Source organism: Aspergillus flavus, chromosome 1 (assembly GCF_009017415.1).
Source record: "Aspergillus flavus chromosome 1, complete sequence".
Lineage (NCBI taxonomy): Eukaryota > Fungi > Ascomycota > Eurotiomycetes > Eurotiales > Aspergillaceae > Aspergillus > Aspergillus flavus.
Window position 1 is genome coordinate 5,790,613 of NC_092406.1, and position 24,428 is coordinate 5,815,040.

The following is a 24,428-nucleotide window of genomic DNA, read 5'->3' on the forward strand; positions in this document are numbered from 1 at the left end:
TTGAGAATTCATGTACATTATTCGAGTGTATTTTAATGGGCTTGATGATAATTATGGCTAAACTGCAGGCCAGTTGGTTCATATCGCATCTCATATCGCATCATGACGGTTAGCATTGCAGGGCACAGTCCGAATAGCTCACACCATGCTATTTTGATAGAGGCAGAACAACTTCAGGTTGAGAAAAATTTTGTGATTGGGTGAGATCCATCGGCTTTCTTCACATTTACCTTTTTAATCGGCTTTTCATTATGAGTCGCACTTCGCATCTTCTTTCCGGCGGGGCTTGTCTGTCGCTTCGATACTGGGGTATGCTCTGTGACCTTCTTTGGCGAAGGGGTGCGCAGCTCTGTTTTTGGCTTCTTCACCTCCTCATCTGCTACCTCTCCAGTTCCCTCGGGGGTGCGTTCCCTCTTGATGCCCGCTGCTGGCTTGGGTGCATTGTCTTCACTCCATTCACTATCCTTCGTTGGACTCGGATCGTCTTCGTTCTTAACTATATTTTGATCCGTAATGCCATCGCCTTCGACTTTGACACCCGGCTCGGTCTTTTTCTTTGCATTTGCAAAGAAGTTCGCAATATTACTCTTGTTTTCTTTACTACTTACCGGTACAATGAAGTCGGGGGAGTTGTTTCCGACCTTGCCAACCTCCTTGGGAACGGGATAGCATTCCAACTCGCCCTTGTACGGCTTTAGCACAGACTGCAGTTCCTTCGACCACGTCGTCCGAGTCGGATCCAGCCATATCTTCATCGCCTCACTATTCGGATCAAGAATCACCGGCATGCGATCATGGAGGAACTTCAGATAAGAGTTCGAGGACGTCGTAATAATCGTATACGTGTAGAGCTTCTCATCCTCCCCTTCCACAGCATGTCAGCCTAACCACCAAATAATCAACCCAATATATGTCCACAAACTCACCTTCATAAGAAACACAATCCCACAACCCAGCAAAAAGCATCAACTCCCCATCCTTCCGCTTCACAAAATGCGGCACTTTCTCCTTCCCCCCAGGCCCCTTCTTCAACCACTCATAGAAACCCTGGCAGACAATCACACACCTCTTCTTCCGCTTCATAGACGTCCACATCCCGCGATCCTCGACCAACGAGTCATCCCGACAATTGATCGTCCGCATCAGCGACCCGTAATCTGGTTTCCGCTTCGTCCAAGACGGAACCAGTCCCCACTTCATACTTTGGATTTTGTAGTGGAGCTGGGAGCTTGATTGCGTTTGTTCGTCTTTCCCTCCATCTCTATTCTGGGTACGTGATGTATTGTGAAGTCCGCTGTCGTCGTTCTCATATTGTCCCTCGCCGTGTTCAGAAGGATATATATCCGCACGATAGACAGCACCAAAGTTCCCCGGAGCGAAGTTGTAGGTTTCTCGGACCTCGTCATCGGAGGGCGCTTCGTCGACCTGGAGGCCTTGTTCTTGGAGGCGACGACGCATGAAGGCCATGCGCTGTTCTGTTTGTTAGATATTTTGTTGTCTGCCTATAGAAGTCGAGTAGGTAGAGGGACATGACATACCACGCCGAGAGCATATCTACCACACATTTTCAGACCATCAAGTAACGAGAATAAATAAGGGAAGTATTTAACTCAAAATCAACTAATGGTCGCTAGCTACAAGCCCAATCTAGGCAGAGATAGAGAAGGGTGCCTGGAATAGTAAAGGGAAATCGATAAAAGTGCGACGTCATACTGCGACGGGAGCTCCGACCAATAGGAACGTAAGATAAGATTTTAATTTATTTCCGCGATTGAATTCTTTCTCCTACACTCTTTTTACTCAACTCAACTCTATACTCTTTCACATACTACACTCCCTCACACCAATCAACACTCAATCAGACAACTCACTACGAAAACCTCAATGCCGAAATAAACCACACAAAAAAACCACCAAAGAAACCCAATCCCAACCCAACAAAATGTTCACACCAACAACCCTCCGTCTCCCCCGAACCCTCCCTTCAACACTCACCCGCCGCCTCAGCACCCTCCCCAAAACCCCCCGCCCAAGTCTCAAACACCACCTCCAACCCCTCCAATTCCCACAGAGACGCTCCCTCTCGACCTTCCAAAAATGGACCCTCGGTCTCAAACAAGCGAAACGCGACATCTGGCGCAAAAACCCCATCCTGCTCCCTCTTGCGCTCTTCTCCGCCGCAACAGCCACAGCCATATTCACCTACATTGCCTACGTCGAGTACACGCGCGTCGGGCCCCAGTATCATAAGTTCCCGCCGCCGGTGGCGGAGGCGCTCCGGACGGCGGTGTATTATACGGAGGTGGATCTGAGTCCGCCGAAGGCGCTGCAGGCGTATAAGGAGGCGTTGCGGATTGGGATTGAGATGGGGATGCATCCGTTTTCGGATGAGGTGGTTGGGATTAAGATACAGGTTGCGATGATGCTTGAGCGGGCGGGGTTGGCGAAGGCGGCGGTGGAGGTGTTGGAGCGGACGAAGGGGGAGATTATGGGGTTTGTGGAGGGGAAGGATCGTGGGGAGGGGGTGATTGGGGTGAAGATTGAGAAGGAGGAAGGGGAAGAGAAGAGGAAGGAGGTGGAAGAATTCGAGAAGCAGCAGCGGGATAAGGTGTTGAAGAAGGCGGTGGGGATTGAGATGAAGCTTGCGGAGTTGTATTCGAGTGATTATATCCAGGATGAGAAGAAGGCGGAGGCGGCGCAGGTTGCGGCTGTGGAGCTTTGTTTGAAGGAGTTGCATCGGCGGCAGAGTCTGGGGCTTCCTGTTGGGGGTGGGTTGGAGGCTGATAATACCGAGGGGTGGTTGAATGTTACGGAGATTGCGACAGCGTTGACGGATCTGGCGGGGAGGTATACGGCGCAGGAGAACTATGAGCTTTCGATTCCGCTCCAGATGCGCGCCCTGGATCTGCTTCATACTGAGGAGGGGGATGCGCCGACGTGTAAGCAGGTTGTGCTGCTGAATAGTGTTGCTGGCTGCATGGCGGGACAGGCGCAGAAGCCTATTCGGGCTGAGGACCCGAAGAAGGCGAAGGAGCAGCTTTTTGATGCTGCCGAAAAGTGGGCGCAGAAGGCGCTTGATGTTGCAGCGAGGATTCAGCCTCCTGTTCGCGATGAGGAGTGTGATACTTCTTGCGTGGCGGCGACGTTCAACCTGGGTTGGCTGGCGGAGTTCCAGGGTAAGGCGAAAGAGGCGGAGAGGCTCTACGGAGAAGCCAAGTCGTTGTCGCAGGGTCTAGGCTTTGAACAGGGCGTCTCTATGGCCGATGCCGCTCTGAAGAGGCTCACGAAGAACTAAATGAGTGCAGGCCTCTGTACTATTAGACTGTGACATGTGCAATATGATATAGCCAGTGTATGGATAGATGAATATGAAAAGCCCCGCAGGACATGACGGGCAGTTTCTACGTGTACAGATACGGCAGTGATATAGATAAGAGTACGGTCACCTTACCCTAATGTCTCAGCCCCAGCAGTGCTTTTTAAGGTATTTTTTGTCTTTGTATTAGAACATGGCATGTCTTCCTTTACAAGATCCCAGACAGTCGGATTTTATGAATCGAGTAAGCTAGACATGTTTAGAAAAACCTCGGGTCCGGTTAAGGAACGCCGAAGTGCTTCATTGCTCGTGGCTCATACATCCCAACCAATGCCTGCCCTTTTTTGTTAAGGAAAAATAAAAAACAAAATAGTTATCTTCCTCTCATGTCCCTCACCGATGGGTATTCATCATTTATGCCCTCGACATGACACCCCAGGCACGGATCTTGTTGTCAGTGTAACCAGCGAAGAGAGTCTGGCCGTCAGCGCTCCAGGCCAAGCTGACACACTCGGGCTCGCGGCTCTTCTTGCCCTTCTCGATGTACTCGGGCTTGAGCTCATCAACCTTGCTCTTCTTCTCGAGGTCGAAGATGGTGATGCTGCTGGCGGTGGCAGCGCAGAGCCAGTAGCGGTTGGGGGAGAAGACGAGAGCGTGGATCTCATCGCCAGCGTGGAGAGAGTAGAGGTGCTTGGACTCGTTGAGATCCCAGAGCATGGTGGTACCGTCCTTGCCACCGGAGGCGCAGAGGGATCCATCGGGGGAGATGGTGACGGTGTTGATGTAGCCGGTGTGACCGATGTGGTCGGTCTGGAGGCGGCAGGAGGCGAGCTCCCAAACCTAGTAACACAGTTCAGATTAGCTGTGAACACACTTTTTCACGTGCAGATGCAGAGATATAGCATTGATGTGTTGGTTGTTCATCAGGGTATAGGTGATTGTTGGTCTCATGGCCATATGGCTCTGAAGTAGCAAATACGTTTTATACAGAAACATCATTTGAACACATCGATTTCGGTAAAGGGTAAAGGGAAACTGTCTGATGCGTACCTTGACGAGCTTGTCCCAACCAGCGGAGACGATGACAGGGTTCTGGGGGTTGGGGCTGAAGCGGACGCAGGAGACCCAGTCGGTGTGGCCCTTGTCGGTGATGGTGAACTTGCAGTCACCGAGGGTGTTCCAGAGCTTGATGCTGCGGTCACGAGAAGCGGAGACAATCTGGCGGTTGTCGGCGGAGAAGGAGACGGAGAGGACGTCGTTGGTGTGGCCAACGAAGGTACGGGTGGTCTCGCCGGTAGCGAGCTCCCAGAGGCGGAGAGACTTGTCCCAGGAGGCAGACAGAGCGTAGGCACCGTCGGAGGAGATCACCTATTGAATTCGCAAAATCCACATGTCAGCCGAACTTCCTTTCGCACCAAGTCCCCCGCGATATCCACGGTCTTCGGAAGGGTTCGGTATGCATACACAGTCAGAGACGATGTGAGAGTGACCCTCGAGGCTGCGCTTGGGGTAACCGTAGGCCTGCTCGTCGCGGGTAAGGTTCCAGATGATCAGGGTCTTGTCGCGACTGCCAGAGAGCAGCATGTTGGGGCTAGAGTCGGAAAAAGAATCAAGTCAGAAACCATTTTATCCAGAATTAATCAACCAATGCCATTTCTCGAATTTCTTCATCACTGAAGACTTTCACATCTTTCTTTTATGGCTTCAAAAATTTCTTTCTTGTCTTTGATATCGGATCCGGAATTCCCTTACTTCTCCAAAGAGGTAGCCAGGGAAGTAACCCAGCCATTGTGACCCTCGAGGGTACCGCGAAGGACCAGCTGCTCAGCCATGATGACGATGGTAGGGGACCGCGAGAGGGAGAGAGGATGAACGCGGGCGGAGCAATTGTCGTTGACTCTGAGGTAAAATCCCAGCGTTCGAAGATGGAGGAGCAGAGTCGGCGTGCCCGCCTAAGCCCTAACTCCCTTACCGCCCTCTGTGTGCGTGGTCACATGGAACCCTAACATAAGCGAGTCACGTGCAGCGGTTAGTTCTCTTAGTTCTCTTACTAGTTCCTGGTTCCGATAATAGTGGATCATCCAACAATATAATGCCATTCGCTGTCGGGATCTTTAAGAGATGGAAGCTTTTGTATTGCCTAATTGGTTACACTGTATACATCTCTCTTCATTTTTCAATGCTTTCATGAACATTTATAACAGTACACTATTCCTGTGGATTTCTCATTATTGACCAGTAGTAATACTCTTATCAATGAGGGCGTGAGACATCTACCCTAAATAGAAAGTGTAACTCAACAAGAGGATGTGACTAACTGTACATCAGAGACTGGACAGACATACCAGTCGCATACTATATAGTTACTAGCTGTCATGTATCTATAAGTATCTATTATGCTTAACAGTCGACCTGCACAGTACATGCACTAGATACATAATCCACCCGGCCAATAGCACATCCCCAAAACTCTGAGACAAGACAAGAAAAGGAACCAACACAAAGAATGCATAAACTTCCTACACAAACCAACTATATAATACAAGCCCAACCCAGTATGCTTTTGTACAAACATCCTTCTATACAATACACAAATCTAACTCATGAATCAAACACCTGAACATTCGGCATGCGACCAAGTCCCGCACCACCAGTCTTCTTACTCTTAGCAGCATGGAACCCAGTAGCACTGTTATCCTGCACATGCTGTCTCAAAAGGCGCAAGACCTCCGAATCAGCCCAGCGAGACGGAACGGGCCGGTAAGCAGCCTTGTAGGCACCGACCGTCTGGGCCCATTCGCCGCTCTTAGCCCCAGTGCGCTTCCAAGTCTCGGTGGGGGTATCCTCAGCAACATTGTCTTCCGTAGGGGGATCCTGCGTCGCCCAGTAGTAGATATCCCAGTCGTTCTCGTCGAGGAACCGGTCATACTCCTGCAGCTGCTCCTTGTTCATCTTGGAAAGATAAACGTCGGCAAAGGTAGAAAGCAACAAATCGGACTCGAGGATTCCTCGCTTCCGGCTCTGATCTATTTCAGGCACCCAAATCAGTCCCCATGGACCTCCCAGCAATGAATTAGTAATACCAGATTGGGGGAATACTCACACAGCAACCTGGCCCTGATAGTAGAAACATCCTCCCCAGTGCGCTTCAGTGGCTCAACCTTGAACGTAATACCCTCCATCTCACCCACACCAAGCTCCGGCTTCTGCGCGCCAGTCTCCTGGCGACCACCGGTGAAATGCTCAACCTTTCCGGGGTAGGGATCCGCCGGCTTGTAGTTCGGGTCGGCAGCGCTGACAAATTCCGGTGGCACGGACTTTTCCCCGGCCTTGGGAAAGTCCCTGGTCATGGTAGAAGTCGTGTTGGGTACATGCTGGTTGGGAGGCCGGTTGGTCTGGTATTCACGGTGCTCTGGCGCTGTTGAGGGAGCGCGGCCGTTATCGTCTTTGGGACGAATTGCCGAGCTACCGAAGGAGCGACGGGCGAGGGTTGTTCTGAGAAAGAATGGCGACAATGAGGGTCGCGCGAAGCGCTGGATGAGTCTTGGGGCGGACATGTTGGCTCTGCTGGTGTGTTTGTCGCAAGAGAGTTGTGCAGAAGGGAATTGTCGCTGGGGAGAATCGGAATTGTTTCTTCGTTCACCATGACGGGATTGACATCATCCGGAGATTTTGGAGGTATTGTTTGTTGTGTTTGCATGCTCTAAACACAGCCAACCGGGGTTGTGTATTACAAAGATTATCTTTAATCGCAGGGAGGCGGCTATGCACATGGTACATATGTACAATATGTCCTGATGAATTGGTCTTTGAAGTCGGAGTAATCCATTACATCATCCCTAGTTGTCTAACGCTATCGTAGGATCATAAGAGTATTCAAACAGTATACCGTAGATATATCCGAGACTACATAAAAGTCGAAACCACACTCGACAGATGCATAGAACTCCGTATTTTGTCATGAGAACAAGGAAACTACAATGCAGAGTGCCTTTCCGCTCAGTCCAGGCACTTCGAAACAGGGACCGTCTAGATAAGATGCTTGGATCTGCAAGTAGCCGAAGCCGTCAGTCGAGTCGTAACCATCTGCAACCAGAGATACATACCTGAAGTAGGCCCTCAGATAGATTACCTGCCAAACACCCAAGCCAATCAGCATTCCCATTGTGCCAAACGCAAACCATTTCACACGCTCGTTGGTGCTCTCGTTGGTGTCACGCAGCTTTTGCTCACGCGCACGAAGGTATTCCATTTCGCTGACGATTTCTTGCACCATCTCCTCAATGCGGCGGAGGTCAGTCTCGAGGGGCTTGAGCTTCTCATGGTCCTGAATGCTAGACCAGTCACGAGCATCGGCGCCAATGTCAACATCGAGTTCAATGGACCGATAAGGGTTGGCAACACCAGCTGCAGAATACATCAGAAAATAGTCCAACAATCAAGCATTTTCGACAATATAAGGGCGAGAAAATGATAGTTAAAAGCAGGAACAGGGTAGGTGACATACACCGTCCCTCAAGCTTGTTCTCGAAGCAGACATCGAAAGCGGTATCCTCCGAAGAAGTGAATGTCTGGCGAGTCTCGCCTACAACGTCCCTCGGGCGACCGTGGTCATTGCCCAGGGCATCTTTGATCTGGTTTCCGGAAAGAACGATTAGCGAATCTGCTCCTGATTCAATCTAGCCCGACGAGTCCTGTGAAGCGGGCTTCACAATTCACCGCAAATAACCATTGACCGAACATAGGGGCGTAATGCGACATACATGAATGTTAACCTTCTGTCCATCACCCTTCTGACCGCTCACGATAGCTGTCACGACGACAAGCTGGTCCTTAAAGACGAAGTTGCGGATGCATCGCTCGTTCTTTCCGCTCACAGCGGGCAGGTCGAATTTCAACGCGGCGGAAATCTGGATAAGACATAGGAATAATATTCCGAGGATGGACCTCAAAGTAGGCTGTGACGTCCCCATTGTCGAAGCTAGATTGTCGCTGTGGTCGACAGTGAGGTCCTGGAAATTGACAACAAAGCTCGGGAGCTGCCATTGATGCCACGCCGCGCTCAAGGGTTCCGGAGCCCTCGGGAGAACAATGTTCCGCCATCAATCGACCGCGCGCTTTAAGAACAGATATTGATCTACACTAGTCCGGATTTCTAAAGATACTTTGGGATCATTTGAATATTTCTACAGTCGTTACAGGTCCTTGGAAAGGTTGGAATGAGATTAAAGAGATTAGTCATTGCGTGGCTAGCAGTTTCTTGATATCATGTACGGTCCGCCCAATTTTGCTTATGAGAGTAAACGCATAAACACGGCTTCCCAGGGGAATGAGTTGTAACAATAAAAAGAAAAGAGAAGAAAAGAAAACAATGTCCCGAGCTTAGAATATTGAAGGCAGGATATCATTCGTTCCAAATCCCATAAAGTCAAACACGACGGGGTACAAATTCAACAGGACAAAGTGGTATATGGAGAAGGAAAAGGCCAACGAGTGTCGTACCAGAGCAACGAAGAAAGTAAGGAAGATAAATGGAAGGGAACTCGTTCACCCAAGGCCCAGACATCAAGACGGAGGAGTCTTGACCCGTAGACAAAGGTAGTAAGGAAAAAGAGAACCTGAATCAAACGAAACACAGGATGGATCGTGACATAGCTTTAAATCGCTTCTAAAGAAAACGAAAAGAGAAACGCAAGGGCATATCTAATGGACACGTGGGCTAATAGACTTGAGAATGAAAATAAGGGAAAAAAGAGTATGAGAGTAGGGAATAGGCGAGGCATAAAATAGGATTACAAAATGGCACTAGACCTCGAGCTTCTTCCGGCGTCCGAAAAGGCGCGAGAGGCTATTCACCCCGGATTCTCTACCCTTCGAGGCCAGTGATGAGGAGGCTCGGGGTGCAGGAGGCTCAGGAGGCCCCGTCGTCCTGAGAAATTCAGCCAGGGCACTAGTCTCTGTTTGCCGATCTGTGACGGAGGGAAGGCTGCTGGTTCCATACATTGCGCCTCTGCTCCTCTCGGCGCCAACTTTGACTGAATAGTTCGATGGCGCTGCGGCATAGCTGTCCTGCTGTTGACGGAGCGAAGCCTTTGATAGTTTCGTAGTAGGCACCTTGTCCCCAGATGCATTGCGAAGAAGTCGCGCCTTCATTCCGAACGCACCGGATGAGCTCTTGGGGGGCATTGTGTTGACTGCCATGGGCTGCGGGCTGGGCTCCGACTCCGGAGGAGGAACATTACGCAAGAAATCTATCAAGCTTTCCTCCTCGCGCTTGGGCTTCGGGTCGTCCAGGAGCTCGTCAAGGTCCTCATCGTCATCTGAGTCAATGGCATAGGGGTCTGGCACCCTACGTTGTTTGCGCACAGGACGAGGGTCGTCCACTGGTGCTGTTGGCATGTGCTGAGCAGCAGTTGGGTGTACGGTAGTTCGGTTGCCCGTCTCCAGTAGTCCTGTGCGAGACCCGACGGAAGTCAACATTGATCCGTCTTGCGTGCTAGATACCGAGGGCGCATTATTTTCGGAGAGGCCAGTTTCCAGCGAGTTCAACTCGTCCGAATCCATGGTGTCTCGGAACGGTGCAACCGCACGTGGAATGCGGCGTGCCCCTGCAGTGGGTGGACCTTCACGAATGAAGTCGATCAACTCGGTTGTCCGATCTTGATCCGCTTTTGAACTAGCTGCTGAACGGGCCTCCAGCTTAGGGCCACTGCGAACTGTGCTCGACGGTGAACGTGGTGATTGGGTCGGCTGGGTGCTGAGGGGGCTACTTGGACCGGTCGACTTGATAGAGTGATCGTAATCACTAGACGAGCCAGTATTTGGTTTCCGATCGGCAGCTTGTTCCGGGTCTGATGACTGTTGTGAAGTCGCAGTCGAGGGTATTTCGATAGCTTTGTATTTGGGTGTGTTAATAGTTCCCCTGGAAGACGTGTGAGAGGTACTGGGACGTGGTACTTCCTCCCCGGGAGGGGCGCTATTCTTCAGGAACTCAGCCAGGTCCGCAGTGCTCGACCTGACTCTCCAGCGGGGGGAATCAGGTTCCTATTATAATTGATTATCAGTCGACGAACTCGAATAAAAAAGAGAGAGGAAGAGAGAAAATTAACCATACCTCAATTTCCCTCATATTTTTCGGGGTAAGGGTATAATGGAGAGTTTCCTCACTGCGGATCAATTCGTCCAAGCCGGTCGTGTCGTCATACGGTTCTTCAGCGAACCGATTGGTCTCGGAGGAGTTGCGCAGGCGAATTGAAACAGAATCCACCTGAAGACCAATCAGGCCTTTCAGCCTGCTTGAAACCTGGGACGTGGTCGACCCGGCGGTCACTGGGCGTTTCTCACGTTGGCTACTGAAACTGTCGGAGCGACGCGGTCTGGAGTAGACGGAAGAGGCTGCTGAAGTGGACGGTCGGATGACACGCTGAACCGCTGCACGTTCAGTTACCGAACTTATCGAGGATACCCCTGAACTTGAGCGGCCGTAACGATGGTGACTTATACCCACCAAGGGGCTCGGCCTATGTCGAGTCCGCGAACGATCAGAATAAACGCTTTCTCCTGAAGTGGAAGGTGGGCGAGAGATCTTCTCTTCCAGGTCAGTGGAAGTCCGAGTCTGAGGGGCCGAGGACTCTGTTGAAGGTTTATTTGTATCAGGATCCTTTGAAACATCGTGACTGATGGTAGGCTGCGCCGGGGTGGAGTTCCCCCCTTGCGTTTGTGACGGATCATCAACCACTGTTGGCATCGCTCGTTCGCTGATCACTCGAGTCGCGGTAGTCGACCTGTCATTTTCGCGATTTGCGTCCCTGCTACAGACACGCTTCGGTCGCTGTATCGGAGCCAATTTGGGTTTTTCGCACATTCCCTGTCCTTCAATCACCTCCGTGTCGGAATCGGTCTGGAAACGATCGCTCAGAGATGTTGACGAACCCGAAGTACTACTGGCTTGACTCGACTCGACTTCTACCGACACGGCAGATTGTGACGACGTGGCCATCTTATCCTGCTCCAACGATTCCTCCGGTAGAGGATCTGCCTCTGATACCTTTGACTCAGCTTTGGCCTTGGGAGGCTCATCATCCTCTTCGTGCTCGTACATGGTCTCCAGCGGCTTTTGTTCGTCAGATGCGGTGGGAGATGGCCGGTCGGCAGTTTGATCAGTTTCTGCCGACTCCGGGGGGGTAGTATCGGGCAACGATTTCGCGCGGACATGGCGGGTGAACTTTGCGCTCAGTGGGGTGATGGGCGATGTGGGAGATCTCGGCGATGGCAAGGTCAGCACCATGAGGCTATGGGGTCGCACTTTGTGAGCCACCACTGCCTGCATGGTCTGAACTATTTCAGCACCTTCACCATCAGACGTAAAACCTTCGATCTCCTCGACATCGTGGTCACCCTCCGGGAGTGCAACAGACGCCGGGTCAATCTCCTTTGGGATCTCGATGACCGGTCTTTGTGGCAGCTCATCATCAGTAACCCCACTGCTCTTCCGACACGACGAAGGACCAACTGTTGCACGGCGTCGAATAGATTCTCTAGAAACCACTCGGGACAACATAGGAGACCGAGTGTACCTGCGCCACGTGCGCCAAAGACGACCCATGGTTGGGTTCAATGCTAATTTCTCCATATCCAAGTCCTCCACGATTAAACGGTTGATGGTGCTTCGTTCTCCGCCAGACTCTGCCTCCTCAGGACCGTCACTCGGTTTGGCGGATAGTCGTGACCGAGCTGTTTCGCCCGCTATCACCAAAGCCTGTTCACCAAGATGCTCGATGATGGAAGTCAGGAAGATGGCAGCCGCCGGCGTAATATTTCCTACATGCATAGAAAACCGCGGCGAGACACTGCCGTCATCATCCAAACCATTCTGTGCGATGTACTCCTCCTCGTCATCTTCTTCCATATCTCCCAGTCGGGTATAGACCATACAGCGCAGGCGAGTCAATTTCCAGGAACGAATCAGGTCGAAAACACCGTTTTGAGACATACCCCGACGGAATTGAAACTCTTCCTCCTCCGGACCACCCATATACTCGCTCAACTCCTCATCTGCCGCAGAGACCACTTGGTTTGCGAGTCGCGGCTTTAACACATCCGCCACCGCTGGTCGAATACATGCTAGTTGCGTTGACTTAGCAGCCGCCAGGATGTTGAAGAGAATATGGTCCAAGAATCCATTCAGAGCTGCAAGAGCTTCAGGAGTGACAATCGCTTTAGCATCCGAATCCCCGCCTTCCTCGGCCACGAAGTCCGCAGTATTGAATTCTTGGTCAGTGGTGATGATCTGAGCGGCGGACGAAGATGCGATAAAGGAAGGCGGAGGCTTCGCCGCTGGCGGGGACATGTGAATGCGAGAGAGAGAATCGCTCGACATGCTGTTACTCCGGGAGCGTGAAGCCGTCCGGCCCATGTCGGACTCTGGACCTTTTGTATTCTGCATCGTCGATTTGAGGAATCACATACAACTGGCGGGGCTGCGCTAATCCGGGGTTCAGGATGTGGCGGTGACGTATTTTATCTTTTTGTTTTCTATTGTTATTGAATCTGGGAAACCTGGTTCATCCTGGACCGGTGAAACAATGGAATTTCGTCAGCCTTGCGGTCAATTGTACAGCCCACCTCAAAATCACTTTTGCGACTACTGGTATGTAGCATGCGAGCTGACGACATCAGGCCGTCCATGGGGCGTCATGATGAAGCTCAGTCTCATCCTCAAGGCGAACCCGGGGGGTAAAAGAAGGCAATATTCCAGTGCAGACGCTGAAAAGTGTTGGAACGGAGCTAAGACATACCCGTGTAACAAGTTCAAAAGCTCTTCACATTCATTTCGTTAGTGTACTCCGTACCGTTGGAATGGGTCCGAGGAACCGATCAATCATTAGAAAGGTAAACCGTAGCGGACAGGCAAGGTGTATGCGATCCCACGGCCAGGGAAAGCAGTAGAAGGAGGAGAAGGAGACGAGACTGACGTTGAAGGAAGAACGAGAGAAAGAGAAAGAACACAAGTGCCGTCTTCTTCCATCCGGAGAGCAGATCAGGAGTACTAAACCAAGGCTAAAGTCATAGTAACGGCGGAGAAGTTTAGTAAACAAAGTCTAATACGGAGCACACCACCGTATTAGAATTCTTTATTATTAGTCTAGTCCCCATGAATTTAATTTTAATTAGAATTTATTTTTATTATGACTACGACTCTGCTCCAATTTTTTTTAATTTTTCTTTTCATTTGGCGGAAATACTAAGGTTTACTGCCAATTGGAGTTTAGCGAGACTGCAGGATCAGGAGAGACGGAAAAGTGGAGACGCACGATGGCGCATCCTCTTTGGGATCCGTGGGTGGAGCCAACAAGTACCTGACTAGTCACTTTCTTTCTAGTCCACCGCGCTAGTCTAACCTGGAAGTTACAAGGGTCGGTCTTAGTCTACTTATGTACACTGTACAGAATACATAGTCACTGCTCATTGCTCAAACCAAAGAGAGCCCTTACGACACTCCCGTGTCTCTCTTCCCTCTCTTAGTGTCAAACACTGATCTAACTCTCGACATGAGCCAACATCATCCAATTGATTCTATTGACCCTTGCCACTGGTCGGAGTACACCTCCGAGCCGGGATATCCCCCTTCAGCCCGTGGAAGAAACCTCCGATAATGTTCTGATAAGCAACCGATCGTTCCATGGTTCTTCAGGTCATCATTCTGAGGTGATAAACCGACAAGTTACTGCGACAGGCAAGCCCTGCGAAGAGAAAGAAGCCGAAAAGAAGGCCAAAAGAAGGTCAAGATGACACTGAGACGGAAACGATCTCCATCCCGAGAAAAACTAACGAAAGAAATGGACCCCACTTGGTCTTCCGTCCCAAGCCACTTGAAGAGCCAATCCGATTGGGGTTTACCCGTCCCAGCTCCCAGGGTCAGGGGGGCGAAACCACAAGAAAAAGGAGCAGGGAAAAAAAGATAAATAAAAAAGTAAAATGGGAAGAAAACGGACCGGCAAGGATTTCACCATGTTTCAAGTCTGTATGAAATCTATCTGTAAAGTTCTGGGGGATCATCATATTTGCTTTTGGTCGGTTCTGTCCGGCTCTTCACCACGCTGAGGTGAGATATCTATTCCTGCCTGACGACCGAGCACGAGATGGTCCGCCTCGTGTCCTAAAAATTCAGTTTTTCCCTATCGAAGAATTATCCTTCCCTCTTTCACTCCGGATCGGCTCTCGTGCACGCAGTACCGGACAACCGACTCTCCATTCAAACTTAGTTTCCCAGACTATTGAAGCTGATCCAATCGTGTCCCTATACCACTTGGGGGAGGAAAAGAGGCTGATCCACCTGACACTATTGTTCCTCTTTATTCATGCCCTTTAGCAGACATCTCTGATTGGATGTACCCTCCATCAGCATTTCCTCCAGCTCTGTCTCCTTTTACTAATATTTTTTTTTTCCCGTTCTAATCCACCAAACCGCCACTCGATACTCCATTCACCATCACATACGGAGTACGGAGTATAGTAAAACTTGGAAAAGAAGGAACAAATAAAGAAAACCGCAACTATTGAACCCCAAACCCACCAACAACCACCCCAAAGAGACGATCATTGACAGCACGCCCGAGCACAATAACGGGGCACAGGACAACATTTCCCCATACCGGGGCACAGAGCTTACTCGACGGCAACCAAAGCCGTGAGGTCCGTGACGCATAAGATTGTAGGAATTGAAATAGACATAGCACGGGCACCTTGATAAAGCCAAACATTAATTCATCACCAACACTCCCATCCAATCCACGCCTGAGAAACCAGCCATAGCCCTGCCGATATGAACCCACCAAGTGATCAAAGTTGGCCCCTCCCAGATATCGATGATCTCATTCGGCAGTTGACAAGGTCGAAAGAGAAAAAGACAGGGACCCATTTCGGGAAAAGCAATTTCAAATACTAAATCAAAGGCTACGTAAGTACTAACTTCTATTGACGGCGGGTAGGCTAAGTAATGCCGTATCTCCATTCGTGGGTCGTTCGTTTATCTCCAGCGGGGTCATCGTAATAATAAACCATGGTTGGTGGTGACGGTTTCAATCAGATTGGATTAATCAACTACGTACTTAGATCATGGGATGATTAAAGTGATCTCAGCTGAGATCAGCTCAGCCAACATAGCGTGTCCGTGTGTATGGTAAGCTGAGAAAAGAAAGTATATTATATCCGATGCAGCGAATCGGTACGGAGTAGGGTACCAAGTGAGTTAGTCCCCACGATGGAAAACCGATAGGATGGTATGTAGTAGATACGGAGTACTCCGTCCCTACATGACTCGAGTAGTCGATCATCTCGAGAGCAAATTTCCCAGGAACCACTGAGAAAGACAGAACCACCCCATCTATACCCCAGTCCATCCGTACGCAATATACAGTGTAGTAGGAGCAATATATTACTAAACTATGTATGTACCAATCGCCCTAGACGTACCAATACATATTACATACCTGATGCAAAAGGATTCCCTACCCAGCACACCCCCAATGTAAAACACATCTGAATCAGCCCACGACCGCAGTGGTCGTCTCACGATGGACCAGGATGTCGGATACCTGCATGCAGGATTCGGCTCCACCCTTCCTTACTCAGATGATACTAAAATCATCCCAGCCCCCAAAAGCAATAAGGCAACTTAACTGTTTGATTACGTCTCAGACTAGTCTAGCCCTAGCCCTGCTTCCTGCCTATTAATTTTTGCTTTTTGGGGTCCCGAACATCTAGAATCTTGCGTGCATATTATACTTCGTAGGGTTGCACTATCGGATACCATGGCGTTATTGGGCCCAACTCATGATGATGACGGCGTCGTTCGTTGGTTTCAGTGTTTACGTGTGTTTGGGTAGATTTGTGTGTAGGTATAGTAGGGGGCGGTTCGAGACAGTTTTGTCTATTTTAGTAGTGGTTCGCATGTCTGTTATTTTTGGATCTTGTGGCTTGTGGCTTGAGCTTGGGGAGATCTGTGTATGGGATGTGCCTGGCAGTAGGTCATGTCAGTATGGGAACAGTGGGTTCGTCATGTGTTTGCCGGTCCACATCTGTCATGGTCATGCCCATATTTTTAGCTTCATAGTCGGCCTGGGTAGTCAGTCTGGTACTGTCGCCTTTTAGGGCAGTCATAACGAACGACTCTCTGGATCAGAAACAACGTTTAATCCTAGGGAGGATGGTACGGCAACAATCGCTACAACCAAGGGAAATGCGACGGCATACGTAAGAAGACTATCCTCTTTGCCTCCTCGTGGTTGAAAAGAGAGCCACATACATATGCCCTTATTGTTAAATGGGCGTGACCATGCCCGTTGAAACTCATGATTTCAAAACTGAATAGATTAACCCGCTAGATAAAGCTTTTGTAAATCGCTATAGACAAACCAAATAAATTCCCGTGTTTCCGTGCCGGACTTTTTACTACGTTGGCTTCATTTTCCCTGCACTGAAGCCTTTTGTTGCTCGTAACTCATTTCAATGGACCATATAAGGTTTCCAGTTTTCAAGGGCATACGCGACCCCACCAGCGAAAAAGCTCAGCTCATCATGTCCGATCTTGACATCACTGGCCAATCGTTCGGAGAGAAGGCTCTCAATTTTCTTCAGTAAGCTCAGGTTAAGACTCTCGCGGACCTCAGCCGGCTGCTCCAGCGCTCCCTTTTCTTCGCTGAGGCTCAAAAGTTCATCAAACTCCTGCTTGGCAACGAGGTTGGGAAATGTTCCAATCACGTGGTTGAGGGCATGATCAAGGTAAACCCCATCGGCATTATCTGCTTCCAAGTATGGTGATTTAGCACGACCCATCATGATGTCGCCAACCAGCGCGTGCAGACGCGACTTGTAGCCGGGATCAGCGATCCCATTGATGCCATTCATATAGGCGATGAAAAGTCGCTTGTCTAGGTCCACAACATCGCTGGTATGTTCTTCAGGCAGCTGCCTGATGGAGTCACTGATATTGCCATGCTCGGCGTCATCGAAATCGTCACCGATATCGTTTCCCTCTTGTAAATGGAGGCTGCCAGATGCCCTTGCCATCTCCATCAGCTCATGGCAGGTCAATTCAGTACTGGGTGCATCTTCTTCTTGGACTTCTGGCGCTTCAATATAGAGCACGTTGGTGTCAAACCTAACGTTGTTCGACCCGAATGAAATAAAGGAGCCATCGGCTGAGTCGTCGTCATAATCATAGTCATTGTCATCATCTTCGCTATACTCGGACATAGAGTCCGACTCATCTTCCCAGCATGTGACGTAGTACACTTCATCGTCATCGGAATCCGAATCCGAGTCGGAGCCGGAATCATCTTCTGATAGAAACTCAAACTCTTGTTCAGAAGCACCCGATGCATAGCCGGACTCAGATTCTCCGTCTTCCGCAATTTCAGCATACGGTCTTTTTAGGATCGGCTTCAATAACGGACGCTCTGCCGTTGCCGTAGTGGGTGTTACAGACGAGACCACAGACGAATTGACGGTGGTCGGGTTAGTCGATGTGACTGAAACTTCATCAGATGCATAACAGCTGTCCTGAGAGAGAGAGATTTCGAGGCCGGAGAATGTCGAAGAAAGAGACTCCCAGGACTTTTTGTTCATGGTTTGGTTGCTCATATTGATAACCTGTGATCTGTGTTCGAGACACGTTTTGCCAAGTACCAATATAGGTGTGTTGAGACCCAAAGCCTTGACAACAGGTGAAGAATAGACCGTTTGATTTATTGAAAAAGGATCAGTAGTTGTGTTTCGATTTTGAGAGTTTTTGGCTTCGAAGGCCTCCGAAGAACCGGTAGGAGTCCATGGTGAAGCACAAGCGTGGATCAAGGTATTCACCTAGTGGAGGCTGACGAGGGCAACCCCGACAAAAACAATCTTGGAATACATCTTAGTGATTACTTCGAGATCCGTGAATTTCTTAAGGTAAAAAACATGCACTTCTGGTGCTGCTGAAGGTGACCGGTACAAGACTCCGGTTGAGGTCCTCTCCTGGTTTTCAAAATAGGGTTGATTTTGATGGACTCTGCGTTGATATACATATAGACTGTAGGTGTGCGTATTCGAAATCTTTCAAGGTATTGTGATCGCCCACGACGCGTTGCGTGGCCTTAACAAGGATAGTTGAGTCTGGACGAGAAAGCGCGACTTCCTCGACTGAATCAGAGATGTTTTCGCGTCGATGTACCAGAGATGATGAGTCGAGCCCTGGGCTTATAAATTCACGCCACTTTGCGTGGGATGGGGTGGAAGATTTAGCGGGGGCGCGAGGGGTAACAATCGGAAGATAGTCAGATTGCCCCAAGGGAAGTTCAAAGGTACACTATCATGAACCCACACAACAAACGTGTGGCGGCGACAGGAGTGGTGATAATGGAACAGCACAGGGTGCCTGTGGGAGGAAGGTCAACGAAAGACGACCGTCGCTGACAGTGCCTTGGAGTCAGATTTCCGTCATCACACCCACCACCTGACCAGTTGCGGCTGTTCGCCCCCTTCTTTCGGCTCCTTTCGGCCCGGCTTCGGATGTCCAAGAATGGTCTAGTGTTCCTCGGCTGCCGCTTGTTTCCCAACGAATGAAGTCATGGCAACCACTTCGGCGCCTGAGTTGATCCGCTCCGGGTTAGGGCTTTTGGACCGGAGTACCCGATCTGGTACTACTCAGTATGAACTATAAGCAAGTGTTGAGGTAAAGGAGGAACCGCGTCATGCGGAACGATGTTTGTGAAACACGTCAAAATCTAGGTTGCACAATCAAGATTGAGTAGATCCCTATTAATTCTATAAGACTTCATGTGTACGTATGTTTAATTAGCAAAAGTACTGGTCACAGGAGGTTTAATGAAGGACATTCGCCTTAATCTGGCGAGCATCGGCGAAGGAGATCTTTGTTCAGTACCTGCATATCTGCAGGTACCACAATTGAGCGTATACTTTGAGGCAAGGTACTGATATGTCCCTTGTACTCTCAACCTAATCCGTTCCTAGATGCTTATCATTCTTAGTGTCATGCATTCCAATCTCAAAATAGGGTCTTCTTTGAGGAACACAAGGGATGCAACGATCTTATCTGGGCTTTCACCCATAGTAGTAGTTCAAGCATTCTTTCATATGGCTGCTTCCCCCCTTTACCCTCTCGATTTCTCCCACCTTACCCACTATTCGAAAGTCGACCCTTGGTTGAGCCAAGTGTTTTTTCCTGATCCTGGGCAGCAGTGGTATCCAGTTTGCATTTAGGTGTTTGAGCCTCGACGGGTAATCTCCCTACAGATCTTGGCAAACTATGATCGCCGTTTGTTTGTTGCACAATAACTGCCTTCCAGAGATGAGCTACAAGGGTAAGACGGATTTGGACAAAGAAACCGCACTTCGGGCGTTCTGAGCTACATTGACATCGCGTGGTCTTGAGTGAAACTGGATAGCGATACTATATCCCTGTACCACAACCAAATTACCTGCTGAGAAATTAGTCGGTGGCGATCTCTGGCGATCTCTTGCGATCTGGAACACATTTAATTTTGTTGAGATCCAAGATGAGAAAGACTGTATGCAAACAATTGAAGATTGGTCAAAGGGAGCTGTTACGCGTCAAGAGGATTAATTATAGAAACTTCAGGAGAGCAGATTAGCACCTGCCGCGCATATCTTTTGTTCCAAACTTCTTTGAAGCTACTTACCAATTGGAACACAACTAGATTCTGCCAGAATGGAAATGATTTCCCCTTGATGAACACTTGTTCCATGCATGGTTACTGGAGGCGCGCATTCCTCTCCAGCTTTAGCATTCCGGGACCCATTCCAACAGGGCGATCGACTGCTCAGCATTGGAGGGCTCGACCGCTCGAGCAGCTCCTACTCCACCAAACTACTCAGTAAAGAATCCCATTGAACAAAGGTTCAATTGAGAGTGGAGGGAGGGTCTTTCCCAAATACCCACATAAGCTCTGGGTCTAATTCATAGGGTAGTATCATGATTCATGACGCTTACATTCGGTACGTCATTTCGCCGTGATGGGTGCTTCCCGTTAAGGACCGGCCCTTCTCCAACTGAGGAACGCGCATGGGCTGCGTGTACAAGCCGGCCAGTAGCTACTCCCATTGTTAACGATCAGCTCTCGCCATCATTGGTGTGCATTGGAGGGATTCTCTCTGGGGCCCTCGTATGACTGTCCTGCTGATACTACACACCCTGTTTCTGGTATAGTAAGGGTTGCATTCCACCAAGTGGCTAATGGGGACATCCGAGCATTCTCTCTGTCAATGAATGTGGGCAAGCTCTTGAGGTATCCAATCAGCCACCCAGTTTTCCAACCTCTGTGATTGGTCGGAGCAAGGTACTCAGGCATTCAGGTCAAGCAATGGGCCAAGGGTGGACCATATGGAGAGCTTCCCATCCCCCCTCTGGGGCATTCCTTACCCATCTTTAGAGCACTTGGAATGTGTGTAGAATCCAAGAGGCTGGGTCCCCGGCGCAACGATTCAAATACAGCCCTCTGTCTGTTGTTTGTTTTCTTTGTCTTCTTTGCATCTTCTGCAGTGTTTTCTTTGATTGTCAATCCATCAAACCACTCCTACACACCAAACATTCCAACATCGGTCGCTGCAAAGAATCGAAGCTCTTGGACGGATCGCCGGCTAAAGGATCCGCAGTTCCCTTCGACCCAGAGTATACGCTGGTCGCCAATCAGATTGGTTCCTGCCCACCAATTTGTTGGTAAACGTTCTCTTTGACAGCTGAGCTTGGAACCACCATCGCCGCAAACGGAAATAGAATATCCGACAACATGTTTGCACAACCTTTCGACCACTCGTTCAACAACGATGATTTATTCAGTCAGTACGTCAATATTGATGGCTCGAGTACCGACGGCAACAAAGACGTTTCATTCCCTAGCGACTTTGATCAATTCTTTTCGCTGGACTCATTGTCAAGTAATTGTGGCGAGCAGTCACCCATCATCTCCACCTCCAAACAACAAACCCATCCTTCACCACAGTGGGCGAAGGATTTCTGGAGCCTACCGCCAGACGCACCCTCATCTCTCGGCCAAGCCCCCCTTGCATTTCAAGACACCGTTCATCCCTCTGCTGTTTCAGATCTAAACGTCAACCTTGAAGCTTCTTCGACGACTTGCCCTGCAGAGACCCGCTCTTCGCCGACAACTCCCCCGGGAACTCCACGCCGTAAACCAAAAAGTGCATTAGTCACTCCGAAGTCTATCCAACGTCACCGCGAACCTAATGGTCGCCGTGGTTTGCAGCACAAACAAAGCTTCTCCCCCAGCCTGACACGTCCTTCTCAATTCCAGAAAGGAAGAATGGCGTATCAAGAAGCTTGGGCGCACCGACTTCAGAACTTGAATTTCCTCCGTAGTGCTGATGATCGATTCCCACTGTCGCCGCCACCGTCAGATATCCTGCCACAGCAAGAGAACATAGCGGCCGACAACAGCGCCGTACACATCCATCATTCGGGAGACTCCACCGAGATGCATCATCACTTTGACACTAGCATTTTCACCCCATCTCCCGCGATATCCATGCCATCGCCATGTACGGGAGTGTTATCAAGACAACAAGCCCGGTATTTAAACCACTCCAATAACTCCACTGTGACTTCGAGTCCCCCTTCAGCAGACGACATCTTTCCCTCCCCGCATTCCTCGGATCCCCAGTCCATGTCATCCTGGCATTCCGATGCGCTCGGTACTCCCGGGCTGTTCACGCCTGATCTTCAGAGCCACGATGCTCAGGCCTGGTGGCCACCCATGAATGCTCGGGTGCCCCAACGCCAACCTTCCTATCAACAAGTAGTCGCGTCGCCCCCTCCACAGCAGCCGATCCAGAACACCACCCATCAGCATGACTTGGCCAATAGTCAACATGACATCCTGCAAGGGGGTCTTATGATCCAGATGGATCCATCTGCGTATGACATGACCGCCACCGCCAATTCATCATTTTCCTCAACGACCATGGCTCCGACGGCGTCTAGTTGTCAGGAGAACCACACTTATAGCCACGTGCCTACCGCTCACGCTAAATATGTTGACGCATCTTCCTTTGCAACTCCCCAGCTTCATCCTCAATTGCGGTCACCATCTCTGTCTCCGCGAGCAGATCGATCCCCCAAGAACGGATTAGCCATGCATCACAGCATCACCATGAAAGCTCAGCGCCGTCAGCCCGGCCGGAAGATTTCCTCCAACTCAATGAATGTCCCCAAACCCGTCAAGGGCCTTAATGGATCGGGGAGCCCCAAGGGAGCCAAGTCGGTAACTGTTTCATTTGTAAACTTTACGCCAAATGACAGTCAAAAAATTCTCACAGGAGTTGCCCCCAGTGGCAGCTCCAAAACCAAAGCGCGACGGGAGCAAGAGGCCCGTGACCGGCGTCGCAGGATTAGCGAAGCCGCACTTAATGCAGTACGGAAAGCCGGTGGAGATGTGGAGGCCCTCGAGGCTGTAATGTTTTGAAAACTGGAGGTAATCCCGTTTGTTTGTTTGATTTATTTCTGCCATATACCTTTTGTCCTTATATTACTTTATATTGAGTGTTTCCAGTCGGTCTGTTCGGTGTTCTGATGGATCCGGAGTCTAAAACACTGAGAGAGAATCTGTTTGAGCGTTAGATTTGTTCCTGGCATCTTAATCAGCCCTCCCGGGCCGTCTTACCTAAACCTAATCTGGCATAATGTATTCCACCTTGATGTACATATCGAGTCTCCAAAAGTACTACAAATGCCATACCTCTTTAATATATCTTTCTGATCTTCTCGTTGGCTTAAGTCCTCTTTGCTAATTTATTGTTATATATAATATCGGATCAAGTATCAGGTGAGAGTCACGCATGTCATGGTGGACACCGATATGTAAGAAAGCCCTTCTAGAATCTAGATACTCCGTAGCATAACTATTATACACATTTTCAACCCTACTGAAAAAGAGGGCCATAGATCTCATAAAATACATAGCTGAAGTACAAATTTTCCAGTTCAAACTCCAATAATTAATATGAAGTATCGAACCACTCGGACAAGGTCAGCATGTCCAGAACCAAGAATGGCCCTGAGCCCATCCTTTCCCTCAAACCACCAGACGATATAGCCAAGTGGTGCACCCAAATTTCTCCGACGGGAGAAAAGCGCAATACAGCTTTGAAACCAAAGCTATCTGATAATTTCGAGTCATAACAAGCCACTTAGTAACCAGGCCTCGAATTGACGGCGCTCAGTCCAAGCGGAATCCTTCCAATGGCGCGTGTAATCTACCGACGAGATAAAGATCGACAATCTTAATTTCTATCCCGTCTTCAACTTCATCTCTGAGACGGTTTCGGTGTCCAGGACTGCGGCTGCCAGTCCTGGCTAGGAGCTCCTCGGGCTGCAGCCCAAGGATCATTTTTAGTGGCTGGTGTCTCGACGTGGTCCGTTTCTTTGGTTTCGGGTGTAGGGGCAGTATTTTCATGTGCGTTGCTGGCCTGCGCGGATGCATTCGTGGTCGCATCTGTTATTTGAGTTGCTGGCTCTGGTTGTTTGTTCTGTGGCATGTCGAGGTAAGAAGCCTTGCTGGCCCAGCGCTCATCGGCTAGTCGGGCCAGTTGCTTGATTTGAATCTGGCGAAGGACGTCTTGTTGTTGTTCTTGGACGGAGGGGGGTTCGGCTCGGACGTAGCGGAGCCATTGGTGCCATTGTGCTGAATTCCCATTGTGTCAGTCATTAATTGATTCTCTACCATATTCTTGACGAGACGGAGGTGTGGGAGGTAGAGTAAAGTAAATGAAGGGAGAAAAGGAAGTACTTACGGCTCACTTGGACATCCGCATAATGGGTTTTAGGATTGAACTTGACGATCCGTCGGTATCGCGCAGCATTCAAGGCATCTTTAAATTCCCAGAATGTGTTTCCGGAGAGATCCGTTCCTGTTGCAAAGACATTTAGGGTGAGACATTGCCGATGACTAGGTAGCAACGCTCAGGTTGAACATACCGACGAGGAAAGATTTTCGCCACGGCAATCGAAGGCTCTTCCACTTGAACCACAGACTATTTACCGGACTCATTTGGGGCCGATCAAGAAGAGGAACAATCA

General features: G+C 49.8%; 9 protein-coding genes across 9 annotated transcripts; 2 read left to right on the forward strand and 7 right to left on the reverse strand.

Annotated features, from left to right (window-relative positions):
* Position 1: 1 nt before the first annotated feature.
* Positions 2-1,753, reverse strand: F9C07_1162023 (DUF159 domain protein). Its single transcript, XM_041289136.2, has 3 exons — positions 1,539-1,753; positions 927-1,470; positions 2-865 (listed from the first exon to the last, which is right to left on the reverse strand). The coding sequence occupies exons 1-3, from the start codon at positions 1,563-1,565 to the stop codon at positions 174-176; spliced, it is 1,263 nt and encodes a 420-aa protein (XP_041139989.1). The 5' UTR covers positions 1,566-1,753; the 3' UTR covers positions 2-173.
* A 189-nt stretch (positions 1,754-1,942) lies between these two features.
* Positions 1,943-3,295, forward strand: F9C07_11188 (TPR domain protein; the record flags this gene model as incomplete). The annotated part of the gene is made up of 1 exon (XM_041284477.2): positions 1,943-3,295. One exon carries the CDS (start codon positions 1,943-1,945, stop codon positions 3,293-3,295), a length of 1,353 nt encoding a protein of 450 aa, XP_041139988.2.
* A 186-nt stretch (positions 3,296-3,481) lies between these two features.
* On the reverse strand, positions 3,482-5,220 carry F9C07_11189 (40S ribosomal protein RACK1). The gene is made up of 4 exons (XM_041289135.2): positions 5,069-5,220; positions 4,781-4,907; positions 4,367-4,684; positions 3,482-4,156 (listed from the first exon to the last, which is right to left on the reverse strand). Exons 1-4 carry the CDS (start codon positions 5,146-5,148, stop codon positions 3,731-3,733), a joined length of 951 nt encoding a protein of 316 aa, XP_041139987.1. The 5' UTR covers positions 5,149-5,220; the 3' UTR covers positions 3,482-3,730.
* A 697-nt stretch (positions 5,221-5,917) lies between these two features.
* F9C07_11190 (SDH assembly factor 2) lies at positions 5,918-6,873 on the reverse strand (the record flags this gene model as incomplete). Its single annotated transcript, XM_041289134.1, has 2 exons — positions 5,918-6,342; positions 6,420-6,873. The coding sequence occupies 2 exons, from the start codon at positions 6,871-6,873 to the stop codon at positions 5,918-5,920; spliced, it is 879 nt and encodes a 292-aa protein (XP_041139986.1).
* A 106-nt stretch (positions 6,874-6,979) lies between these two features.
* Positions 6,980-8,417, reverse strand: F9C07_2280203 (putative COPII-coated vesicle membrane protein). Its single transcript, XM_041289133.2, has 4 exons — positions 8,080-8,417; positions 7,824-7,950; positions 7,423-7,723; positions 6,980-7,364 (listed from the first exon to the last, which is right to left on the reverse strand). The coding sequence occupies exons 1-4, from the start codon at positions 8,287-8,289 to the stop codon at positions 7,346-7,348; spliced, it is 657 nt and encodes a 218-aa protein (XP_041139985.1). The 5' UTR covers positions 8,290-8,417; the 3' UTR covers positions 6,980-7,345.
* Positions 8,418-9,121: 704 nt separating this feature from the next.
* Positions 9,122-12,761, reverse strand: F9C07_11192 (uncharacterized protein; the record flags this gene model as incomplete). Its single annotated transcript, XM_041289132.1, has 2 exons — positions 9,122-10,360; positions 10,431-12,761. 2 exons carry the CDS (start codon positions 12,759-12,761, stop codon positions 9,122-9,124), a joined length of 3,570 nt encoding a protein of 1,189 aa, XP_041139984.1.
* Positions 12,762-16,822: 4,061 nt separating this feature from the next.
* F9C07_11193 (uncharacterized protein) lies at positions 16,823-17,959 on the reverse strand (the record flags this gene model as incomplete). The annotated part of the gene is made up of 1 exon (XM_041284471.1): positions 16,823-17,959. One exon carries the CDS (start codon positions 17,957-17,959, stop codon positions 16,823-16,825), a length of 1,137 nt encoding a protein of 378 aa, XP_041139983.1.
* Positions 17,960-21,123: 3,164 nt separating this feature from the next.
* Positions 21,124-22,815, forward strand: wetA (developmental regulatory protein weta; the record flags this gene model as incomplete). Its single annotated transcript, XM_041284478.1, has 1 exon — positions 21,124-22,815. One exon carries the CDS (start codon positions 21,124-21,126, stop codon positions 22,813-22,815), a length of 1,692 nt encoding a protein of 563 aa, XP_041139982.1.
* An 841-nt stretch (positions 22,816-23,656) lies between these two features.
* Positions 23,657-24,399, reverse strand: F9C07_11195 (uncharacterized protein; the record flags this gene model as incomplete). Its single annotated transcript, XM_041284470.1, has 3 exons — positions 23,657-24,033; positions 24,143-24,259; positions 24,327-24,399. The coding sequence occupies 3 exons, from the start codon at positions 24,397-24,399 to the stop codon at positions 23,657-23,659; spliced, it is 567 nt and encodes a 188-aa protein (XP_041139981.1).
* Positions 24,400-24,428: the final 29 nt, after the last annotated feature.

Excerpts from the sequence above, each read along its gene's own strand:
- F9C07_1162023 (XM_041289136.2), bottom strand. The coding sequence starts at position 1,565 with ATGTGTGGTAGATATGCTCTCGGCGTG. Across the intron at positions 1,471-1,538 it reads GTAGATATGCTCTCGGCGTG|CGCATGGCCTTCATGCGTCG; the intron begins GTATGTCATGTC and ends CAAACAGAACAG. Across the intron at positions 866-926 it reads GGATTGTGTTTCTTATGAAG|GGGAGGATGAGAAGCTCTAC; the intron begins GTGAGTTTGTGG and ends ATGCTGTGGAAG.
- F9C07_11189 (XM_041289135.2), bottom strand. The coding sequence starts at position 5,148 with ATGGCTGAGCAGCTGGTCCTTCGCGGTACCCTCGAGGGTCACAATGGC. Across the intron at positions 4,908-5,068 it reads CTGGCTACCTCTTTGGAGAA|CCCCAACATGCTGCTCTCTG; the intron begins GTAAGGGAATTC and ends TTCCGACTCTAG. Across the intron at positions 4,685-4,780 it reads CTCACATCGTCTCTGACTGT|GTGATCTCCTCCGACGGTGC; the intron begins GTATGCATACCG and ends CGAATTCAATAG.
- F9C07_2280203 (XM_041289133.2), bottom strand. The coding sequence starts at position 8,289 with ATGGGGACGTCACAGCCTACTTTGAGGTCCATCCTCGGAATATTATTC. Across the intron at positions 7,951-8,079 it reads GACAGAAGGTTAACATTCAT|ATCAAAGATGCCCTGGGCAA; the intron begins GTATGTCGCATT and ends TCCGGAAACCAG. Across the intron at positions 7,724-7,823 it reads GAACAAGCTTGAGGGACGGT|CTGGTGTTGCCAACCCTTAT; the intron begins GTATGTCACCTA and ends TGTATTCTGCAG.